This window comes from Xyrauchen texanus, chromosome 9, assembly GCF_025860055.1.
Source record: "Xyrauchen texanus isolate HMW12.3.18 chromosome 9, RBS_HiC_50CHRs, whole genome shotgun sequence".
Classification (NCBI taxonomy): domain Eukaryota; kingdom Metazoa; phylum Chordata; class Actinopteri; order Cypriniformes; family Catostomidae; genus Xyrauchen; species Xyrauchen texanus.
Window position 1 is genome coordinate 43309824 of NC_068284.1, and position 10745 is coordinate 43320568.

At 39.0% G+C, this 10745-nt stretch overlaps 1 protein-coding gene across 1 annotated transcript; it reads right to left on the reverse strand.

Annotated features, from left to right (window-relative positions):
• Positions 1 to 57: 57 nt before the first annotated feature.
• On the reverse strand, positions 58 to 10498 carry cactin. The gene is made up of 10 exons (XM_052133928.1): positions 10180 to 10498; positions 9152 to 9719; positions 6980 to 7075; positions 6313 to 6458; positions 6069 to 6231; positions 4370 to 4484; positions 3996 to 4188; positions 3562 to 3684; positions 2261 to 2637; positions 58 to 2011 (listed from the first exon to the last, which is right to left on the reverse strand). The coding sequence occupies exons 1-10, from the start codon at positions 10470 to 10472 to the stop codon at positions 1521 to 1523; spliced, it is 2565 nt and encodes an 854-aa protein (XP_051989888.1). The 5' UTR covers positions 10473 to 10498; the 3' UTR covers positions 58 to 1520.
• Between the last annotated feature and the right edge of the window lie 247 nt (positions 10499 to 10745).

The following is a 10745-nucleotide window of genomic DNA, read 5'->3' on the forward strand; positions in this document are numbered from 1 at the left end:
AGGTGCTAAGATAGTGATTTTGTGCAGCCAGGCCTTTTTTTGTCATTTGTTTTACATTGAATATTTTCAATTACATTTTGGCCAGTTATTCTGGTTAAGAACCACCAACTTATCTTAAGCCTATACTTTGTTTCCGCTGTGCGAATAAAGCAGCCTGGGAGAATGAAGCCTGTGTTTATACTACGCATGGCATTGTTTTAAAATGAGTTTGCTGAGAGTGAACTCGGAGAGACGGGCTTCAAAGTTATCCATTTTTATCATTAAGAATGGCATGTCCAAAGTACACCCACGATTAGTTTAACTAATCATCAAAACTCTTCGACGAAGTTCTAAGAATTTCGAGGATGTACGTGAACAGGAGAAATATCCCTAATTGAACACCTTAGCAAAACAATAATGTCAGTGCATTTAATGAACAATTTAGGTGAACTAAAATAACCCCCGTTCACCAATTAAGTATAAAATAGCCTTTAGACAGAGACCGTCTGACTAAGAGGTAAAGCAAACAACTACAGTTCTTGCTTTGTTTTTATGTGCCGCTTGGGGCAGGATTAGCGGAAATAGATTACACAAAACTAATATACCTGGTGTATACAGTATATGAAAAAAACTCATTCAAAATAATGGCTTTGCAGACTCGTTGTACAGAAATGACTAAAGACAGAGGAAATGTATATACACGTGTGTAAATAAGTATGTTTGTGAATATTTAGTTCCTATAGTATGTCCTGTCTAATTACGACAACCCATGTTTTCCAGTTTCGTTTTAACATTGCATTGGCTAAACAATCAAGATATATAACAGTTAAACCTATTGAACATACTATACATCTATCACTTCAAATCTATCATGTCCAATTAAATATTGTGTTGACCCTGACTAGGTTCCATACTGTCTTTGATGTACTTTGTTGTTGTGTGTTTTGTTGTTAAATGTCTTTTACCAAGAAAAAACATTGTCTAAATTGACTTGATGTAAGAAATCTTCAAAAGAGCACAAAAAGGAATTCCATGCGAACCACAGCTACAAATTTGAAAACAAATCACCTTTAATGTATCATCTCAAAAACATTTAAAATAATTTTATTTTTCAAGAAAGATGAAAAGAAACTAAAACAAGTTCTTTAAAAAGGAATCAAATGCACTAGCCAAGTGCCTGCGAAATGGAAAATGTCTTTAACCTTGAAAATACAGGTCTGTCCCATTGAAAACCTGTTCTTCCACTAACGGGGATGTGTGTGTGTGTGTGTGTGTGTGTGTGTGTGTGTGTGTGTGTGTGTGTGTGTGTGCCATGGAAACACAAATATTCAGGCATAGAAACTCTGGAACAATTACATTACACAGCAAAAAGATGGATATTCACTGTGCATCACACATTGAATGCTATAAAATCCATTTAATGAGCGTAACAGAACCAAACTATTTACCAGTAATTACTTAAAGGGATAGTTCATCCAAATGTGGAAACTGAGCCATCCCTTTAACACACAAAGACAGCAACAGAAACGGCACATTTGTCTTTAACGCCTGTAGCGATATCTCTTAAAGTGGAACCACAGCTGAAAAATTCCATTGGCGAACTGGCAGCGGAATCCATGGCGATGGGAATACTCCCATTCTCGGTTTACAATCTTAAAGGCAATGTCCTCATACGGTGGTCCGGCGTGGAAACACAGAATCCCAAAGTCCTTGTTGTCAGAGGAAGGCTCCAGGAAGTACTGCGGTGTGGAACGTTTGTCAATGAGATCGGGGTAGAAGATGTTGAACTTGTATCCCTGGACGATTTTGGGTGGCGGGTTGTCAAAGTCGTAATGCGTCTGGTTGTATTTGTTCCATTCGAAGCCGGTGTGAACGCGATTAAAGAAGCGAGGTTTGCGTGGACGATATTTATCGGCCCACAGGTACATTTTTCCTGTCAAAGGCATTTCCACGCTGAACTGGGCTTCGTCGTTGCCCATACCCTCTTTAGCGCGACGCACAAACGCATCCTCCGCACTTTCATTTGCATCACCTTTATGAGAAAAGGGAATAAATGTTGCAGTGGAATTAGAAACGGTATGAGACATGTTACATGCTTAAGTTTAATATGTAGTGTTTTGTTCAAAATACTTAAAAGAATTGACAAAAGAAATGGGTTAAACTTGCCTTAGAACACACCATTAACAATATTCCCAATGCAATAGAGGTGAACAATTTCAAAGCATGTGGTCTGTAATTTCACTATGGTATGAAATGTATGATGTAATGGCGAGATACGCACCTGTCACCTGCAGCTGTCTGCGGGCCAGCTGGAGTCTCTGCAGGTCTTCTTCTACATCAATGAGGTGTGTGTCCAGCGGTAACTCAGAGGGCTGGAGGAGCGTTGGACTGTACCGGCCCGAGTCGTACTCCGCCTGACTTTGCTGGATCAGATCCTCTTCTGTCAATACAGCCTCTGAAGCGTCATCTTTCTGTCCCTCCTCTCCATCCCCCTCTCCTTTCGGACTGCTCCTTCCAGACCGCTTGCCCTCTTCTCCATCCATCTTTGTTCTTCTCCCTTCCCCTTTCTCCGCCCCCTCTCCATCTTTTGTTGTCCGATTGGCCCCTTGTTGAGAGCTGCCTGCCACCTCATCTTCAGACTCCGCCCCTCCTGGTCTCCTAGAATGCAGGTGGGACAAATCATACATTGAGTATGTTCAGAATGCAGTAAAAGGGTTCCCACAGGTTTTTAACAATACATTTCCATGACATGTCAAATACTTTTCCAGTAGTTTGTGATAACCGATTTATAATAATTTTATAGAGATTGCACTCAAAGAATATTTTATGCCAAAACTAGAAAAAAAAAACTATATTCAGAATAGAAATTTCAATTTACACAATATAATAAATAAATTCTTAGAAAGTCACGAAAAAATTATTCATTTTTAAAATGTCATGGAAAAATAATATATTCTTAAAAAGTTATGAAAATTAAAAAGTCTTAAGTCACAGAAAATAATGAATTATTAAAAGTCTATAAATAAGTCCTACAAAGTAATGGAAACAAAAAAAAATCCTAAAATATTATGAAAATTAATAAATTCCTAAATCATGGAAATAAAGTCTTAAAAACTGATAATCAGTTTTTAAAAAGTCAAGAAATTAATAAAATTTTAAGAAGTCAGTTAATTTGAATTCTGTTAAACCAATTTAGTTTAAAAATGTCAAATTTTGGCAAATTAATCCTTCTCCATGAAGTCCATTAAGAGATTTTTTTTTTTATGGCTCTTTTTTTATTCACTTTTTCTGACAAATTAGTACATTTCTCGAAAAAGTCTGTACATTTTAAAACTGACACACATAATAGGTAACAATTCTGCTAATCAGCCAAGCAGACATGGTTACCGACTGATTCAGATAATCTCAAAATGGCCAAATTAATAAAAAAAAGACGATCAACCTGCCAATATACCACTCTATCGCGGATGAACTCTATAGTAATGTCAACAGATTATATATATATGTATATATATATGTGTGTTAGTGTAGATAAACACTGCGATTCTATGACATTCTAAATGTAGAGGTGAATCCACTTACACTGGCCGCTCATTCTCTGGCTCTTCTTTGATGATGGGGAAGAGCGGTTCACTTTCCACACCCTGTTCCTGCTTCAGTTTATACAGCTTCTGCCTCAATACATCCTGATGACGCTCTCTCAGCCTAAACATAAAATAACACAGAAAATGGTTAAATGGTTGCAAAGATTAATCATTAGCACTTAACTGATTATTCTGCTTGTGCCCTGACTTAAAAGGTTGTAATAAACATGCTTACTAACAATAAAGGATAAAATCATCTTTTAAAAATATCTAAATGAAAAAAAATGATTCACTATCATATTATGATTCAATAAGTCGCGAGACATGTTATAATCTAGCTGCAGCAAGTGCACGCTCGAGGGACGAGAGACCCCGCGACAGTGTTTACATTGACGGGAAGTTCATTTAACACAATTACTGTCTGATACGCACCTGGCTCGTGCCATGTAGACTCGAACCTGCTGCAGGAGACTCTCCCAGTAGCCGATGTCCAGATTGGAGCCTCCGGCCTGGATTTTATTCTCTATGTTCATATAAAGAGCTTGAAGCTGACTGTACGTCTTCCCTTTAAACACACTCTGCACATCGGTACTGACCGAGGTGTTTATACCCTCACGACGGTCACCTGCCAACACACACACCAAAGGTGAAGGATGAGAATTATGGGCCATTTCAGAAAAGAAAACAAATTGCATTAAAATATGAAAATAGATTTTAGGGAAAACTGCATGTGGTTATAATATATTCACTACTAAAGACTGTAAACTATATTGAATATGTTGTAACAGTGAAGATCATCACAGCACCTGGTCCTTTCCCTGAAGCCTCCAGTTTACGTAGTTTGCAGATTTCGTCCTCTGTAATGGTGGTCATATCCCTCCAGAAATCCACATTCTTCCCTTGTTCCAGCTCCATATAGACCTGCGGCCAGTGACACAGCAGTTAATAGGGCCCCATGAACACCATGATGTGAAAACCATGGACGGAATGGCGGAGCTCAGTCATTTGGGAAAAAAATTACGGTATTAATGTTCAATTAATCACATTACAATGGTGATGTGTCCACTCCTAGTTTGATGATTTAATTAAATATAAAGTCTGAATGTGCTTCCCACTTTAAAGGGAATGTGTGAAGCCGGCCACTCATATACTGTTAACACCTCATCGTCTGATCTGTGTTTGTAATAGATTACAGACAGCAGAGCATGCATTAAGCTTGAAGCGCAAAGCCCATGCAGACTATAGGGTTATATAATTAAGTCACAACCTTTTCGGTTTTAATAAGCACATTTAAGCCATAAAGCGAACTGCTTATTATTAGGAGGTGCGAAGTGTAAAAATGCCACCTCACTGGCCCAACAACGGAATCCAGTGAAGTGGAAGGTTTCTGCATGTTAGTCTATTTCGTGCACGTGTGGCTGTAGTGTCATAATTATATAGGTTGCGATTCCAATTATTATTGATCATCAATTGAGATCTAGATTAGGATACTTGAGTATTCTAGTTAATTCGACACTTTTACATTGCACTCGTTCATTCAGAATTCTGTTCCTTAGGGCCTTGTGTTGGCCGCATGCACGGGTCCCACAGTTACAAACGTGTCAATTTGACCTTTAGCCAGAGGTAAATGACTAATACTATTAAGAATGATTACTACCGCATCTTTTCTATGTCTAAATAGTAGTTTAACTTAGTTCTATAAATCTATTCACTTAATGTAATATCTCTAGAAAAAGGTAAATCACTAATACTATTTGAATAAGGTTGACCAACATACCATTAACCAAATAGTAGTTTTGTTTAGTTCTATAGTTTCCCATTACACTGACTAGAATAATATTAGCATTAAACAGGGGTCATGACTAACAGTATTTTGATCATACCACATGACCTTTCCCAACGCTCCACAGTCCAATCTTTATGCTCCATAGCAAATTTAAGTAATTTTTTGCCTCACTAACAAGGGGCTTTCTTGTGGCCACACAGCTGTTTAGTTCCAATCCTGTAAGTTCTCATCAGATTTTGCATGTGGAAATACGCTTACTTTCACTATTAAGCATAGCTGATCATTAAATATTTTTTCACGACCACATTTCTTCCTCGAAGCTGACGGTTCACCACTATCCTTCCAGGTTTTAAGAATGCATTGGTCAGTTCTTAATCCAATTCCAGTGTTTTCAGCAATCTCCTTAGTTGTTTTCTTTGCTTGATGCAACCCAATAATTTGCTCCTTCTGAAATACAGTAACATCTTTTCCATGACGATGTGATACGTTAGGTACGAGTTAGGGTTAAAAGAACTGTTGCCAGCTGAATCATATTAAATCACAGCAATAATGATCCAATCATAGGCTCTTAAATATCTGCTTATTTAAATCCAAATGGCAACTTTTTTTTTTGACCAGGCACTGTAGTACAAGTAGTATTTCTTTCTGAAACTACAAACCCACCCACCCACCCACCCACACACACACTCACTCACTCACTCACTCACTCACTCACTCACCTTGATGTCCTCCAGCAGGTCATCCATGTCTGTGACGGTGAGTCCGTTGAGGAACGTGTACGGTTCATGCATCTCCACTGACAGATCATCATCTTCAGCACTGATGTATTTAGCCAGCAGGTCAATGGGCTTCGCTCGGCCATCACGGATACGGATTTTAGACCTACGATCAAACATTACAAATTATTCAGTTACATCAAGTGTGCCCAATCCTGCTATAGATTTTCCTCAGTTTGTATGTCACCTCAGTTTGGCCTGGTGCAGATGAAAGTTGTCCTCTTGCTCCGCCCATGTTTTGAAATGTTCAGCCTCTTTCTCTCTCTGCAGCATCTCCAGCTCCTGCTCACGCATGGATTTCTCACGCTCTCGCTCCAGACGCAACTGCTTCACCTGAACAACAACACATATATTTCAGCATGTATTATGCCTAATGTTAATATAAGGACACACAATATATCAGTGATCATATAAGTACCAGTAGTTTGCATCAGTCACTATAGGTCCATTTTGGAAGCAAATGATATCAGGGATTATTTAGCAATTTAAACAGTAAAAAGGTCCAAATATCCACTCAATTTTAGTGAGCAGAATAGTATCTCAGATATACAGAATAAAATGCTCAGTGAGTATGTTCATTAACATTTTCAGATGTCTAATTTAATTTGCAGCATGTAAAATTCTCAAAGCATTGAGTGAAAAATATTAAATAAAAAACAAAAAGTAACAGAATAGATTTACAATAATCACACATCAAACTGATTACAATAAATGTCTGTATTGGCCAAAATGTGCATTCCTGGTTTAATGTCAAAAGTCCCCAAAATACCCCCAAAAGTCCCCATTTCTAAAATGTTTTAGTATTATTATTATTATTTAAATATAATATTTAAGTATGTACAAGTCTTTCGTACCTTTTGCAGTTCTCTACGATTCTCCTCCTGGATGTGTTTATTTCTCTCCTTCAAGTTTTTTTCTGACAAGTGCCCGATTCCTTTCTTCTCCAAAGCCTGAGAAACACAAAAACAGTGTGAATTTTATTTCTTTAACACAAGCAGATTGTGTCCCAACATAATCAGACTTAAGGACTGTTCAAACAGGACACATTCTTGATGCAACGGAGTACAACAGAATACAATGTAAAATGGATTAGAAAGCAGGGCTCTCGAAAACACATTTTTAAAAAATTGAACTTATTTCAACATGACACGGCATCTTAGAAATACAGCGCTCATGGTGCGAGACACTGGAAAAGATGTACATCTAGTGCATGTTTATGTGGCCATGAGGTAACATGAAAGTAACAAAAATTTGTTTGATTATATTAATTAATGTTTTTTAATGAGGCCATGCAATGAGGATTCAGATTTTCCTTGATATGACATAAGAGGTCATTCTACTATAACATATACTGTACATTTCAGAACTCAAAAATGAATCCCCAATGCAATAAAAACATTTATAGAAACAGAGCTGCAAAAACACCTCGTTCTCTACTTCCGCGACTTCCCTACGTCACTACGGGGCTCAATAATTCATTACCGCCTCTACGGGAAAAAATATCAATGCCAACTTGGCCCGCCAACTCACTCTTCGTTCTAACTCGGAGAGAGCAAGACAGACAAGCCTAGTGTGGCCTAACTATTCCTGAACACTAAAGGAGACCCATCTGGACTATTTTGAATTAGTTTTGTATATAAATATGCACTAGACAGACATCTTTGACCATTGTCATGCATCTCGAGCCGCTTTCAAAAGATGCTGTGTCAAGTTACAACTCTGAAAAGGAGAGCCCATTCGGTTTCATTCAGCTGCTCTGCCTCTTGTTTTTTAGAACACAAACACGTCATGACCACTTTATCAAGCTCATCTGCTATATTTTAATTGTTGGTGTATGTAAACGCAATAGATGGACATTTTTGAAAAAATTTTCCCCCTCCCATTTTCTCCCCAATTTGGAATGCCCAATTCCCAATGTGCTCCATATTGGCGTAGTGACTCGCCTCAATCCAGGTGGCAGAGGACAAATCTCAGTTGCCTCCGCATCTGAGACCGTCAATCTGCGCATCTTACCATGTGGCTTGTTGAGTGTGTTACCGAGATGTTACTGTGTGGCATCCACGAACAACCACGTGCCCCACCAAGAGTGAGAACCATACATTATAGCGACCACGGGGAGACTACCCTATGTGACTCTCCCCTTCCTAGCAACCAGGCCAATTTGGTTGCTTTCGAGACAATGGCTGGAGTCACTCTGCATGCCCTGGTTTCAAACTCGTGACTCCAGGGGTGGCAGACAGCGTCTACATGCATCTTTTATCTCTTGCACGTACATGTATATACGTGCAAGATTTAAGGAAGCGCTTAGGTCAAAACCAAGTATTTCAGACAAAGGGCCAGAGATAAGGTGGAAAACTATCATCTATTACTAAATTATGAACATTTTGGTGCAGAAAAACTTTACAAACACTATCCTGTGGACCTCTGGGAAGATTAAAAAAATTTTTTTTTTTTAAAGAGAGCATATCCTGACCCCTTTTAAGAAACCATCCCATCTCCGGTCATCCATGTAGTCTTCACATTGTTTGCATTACACTCTTTGTTGTATTCCAACTTCATGTTCATGTAGTTAATGTGTTCCCTTTACAGTGGTGGCTCAGTGGTTGAGGCTCAGGGTTACTGACCAGAAGGTCAGGGGTTCAAGCCCCAGCACCACCAAGATGCCACTGTTGGGCCCTTGAGCAAGGCACTTAACTCCAGGTTGCTTGTCCCTGTAATAAGTGCACTGTAAGTCACTTTGGATAAAAGCGTCTGCCAAATGCATAAATGTAAATGTTTACAGTAACTAAACTAGTTTTTCTTCTGCTTTCTGCCTAAAATATTTATTGAATTGAAAACAGTAAATCATTAAACAAATCCACAATGAAACCAAAGATTCATACTCCTAATGTTTACATATACAAACCATTAAAATTTCCCAAAGATGGAATGCAATAACATCCTGTGTGAATAGCCCCTTAGAAGAGTCCAACATTAATGCAATGGCACAATGTATACAGCAACTGCTTTCCAATAAATTATCTCACCTTCTGCCACTTAAACGTGCCGAGCAGGTTGTTATCTCCAAATGGATTGTCTGCGTTGGTGTACCCCATGTATTCTTCACTCCAGCCCATCTTCTCTCTCTTCTTCCTCTCTTTGGTCTCTTTCTTGGCCAGACGTCTGGATCTCTTTTCCTCTGGAGTCTCCAAGGCTTTCATCATCTCCTTCTGTTTCTTTTGGTCTTCTTTGACAGAGGATTGACCCTGTGATGTCTCCCCTCCTTGATCAGAGTCAGCCGAAGAGCTGGAGGCACTCGAGGAGACCCATTCAGAGTGTCTACGCCGCCTGTCTCGACTGCTGTCCCTTTGGTCTCGCTCCCTCTCTTCGCCTCTCCCTCTCTCTCTACTCCTCCTCTCCTCCCTCCATCTCTCCCGGCTGGGGCTCCGGCTCTGTTGTCTCCTCTTCTCTCTTTCGCTGCTCCTCCCATCTCTCACTTCGTTACGTTCTACGCTGGATCCTGTGCTGGAGCGTGAGGAGCTTCTACTCTTCTCATCCCTGTGTTTCTTCTTCTTCAGGTGTTTTTTCTGGTCATTGTGGTTATCATCCTGAGAGCTAAAGCAATACATTAAACACAATAGGTTAGTCAAAGAAGGCATAATAATCACTCTTATACATACATATAGCAACATCACACCTTCATTACATTTATTATTTAATCCCTTTACCCAAACTTTATTTTTTGTTCACAAACGAGGCATTATATTGTTATTTTTCAATGTATTATTGTTGATGTGCTTATGCTGACAATCAACCAGCATCCAAACACAAATGCTTTATTATTAATAGCACGTTTCCTAAAAACATCCAAAGCAAGCTTAACGTTACATGAATATTTATTATATTCCTTTGTTTTGTTTAGTAGAAATTATTCATAAGACTCTACCATTTCAATGATATTAGATACAAATTTCTACAAGCTTTTTATTATTATTATTATTATTATTATTATTATCTTATTTATGCATTTACTAGGAATTCAGGAGTTCAGTGTCTTTGGATTTAAGTAGGCTACCTGTCTTTGTCTTTAGATCTGCCGTGTGATCGTGCTCTTCTGCCTCTGTGATCGCGCTCAGAGTCGCTTGATTCTCTGCCTCTGTGTCGACTGCGGCCTGCGGAATCCCCGCTGCTCCTGGATCCGCCACTGTCAGAGCGGTCTTGTTTGCGAGAAGCTTTTACCGGAGAGCGATTCCGTCCGCGTCTCTGCTCGGGCGACCTCGACCTTACATTCCTGCCTCTACTGCGAACTCTTTCTCGGGAGCGGGTACGCGATCGGCTACGACGATTCTTTTTCGACCCCATGTTCATGGGTCCTGACCGCGCCTCGTCGCATAAATAGGTACTTGATCAAGTTGATGTTTGTAGTAATTGTACCTCAAAGAGTGTCACTTTAGGTTTTTTTTAAAAAAAAAAATTTAATTAATTAATTATATTTATGCAATCATTTAGAAAATTCGCATTTAAATGACTTTCTGTGCTTTATTATGAGATTCACTTGATTTATATACAGGCGGTATACGGGTCTTAGCATCTGGGGTCTTTTTTAGAATTGACGTTGAATTTATTCGTCGTAATGCCGTT

Bases quoted from the DNA above. Each gene is read 5' to 3' on its own strand.
- cactin (XM_052133928.1), bottom strand. From the start codon at position 10,472: ATGAACATGGGGTCGAAAAAGAATCGTCGTAGCCGATCGCGTACCCGC. The intron at 6,459-6,979 runs GTACGAAAGACT...GTTGTTGTTCAG, and splicing joins ATCGTAGAGAACTGCAAAAG to GTGAAGCAGTTGCGTCTGGA. The intron at 6,232-6,312 runs GTGACATACAAA...GTTTGATCGTAG, and splicing joins CTGCACCAGGCCAAACTGAG to GTCTAAAATCCGTATCCGTG.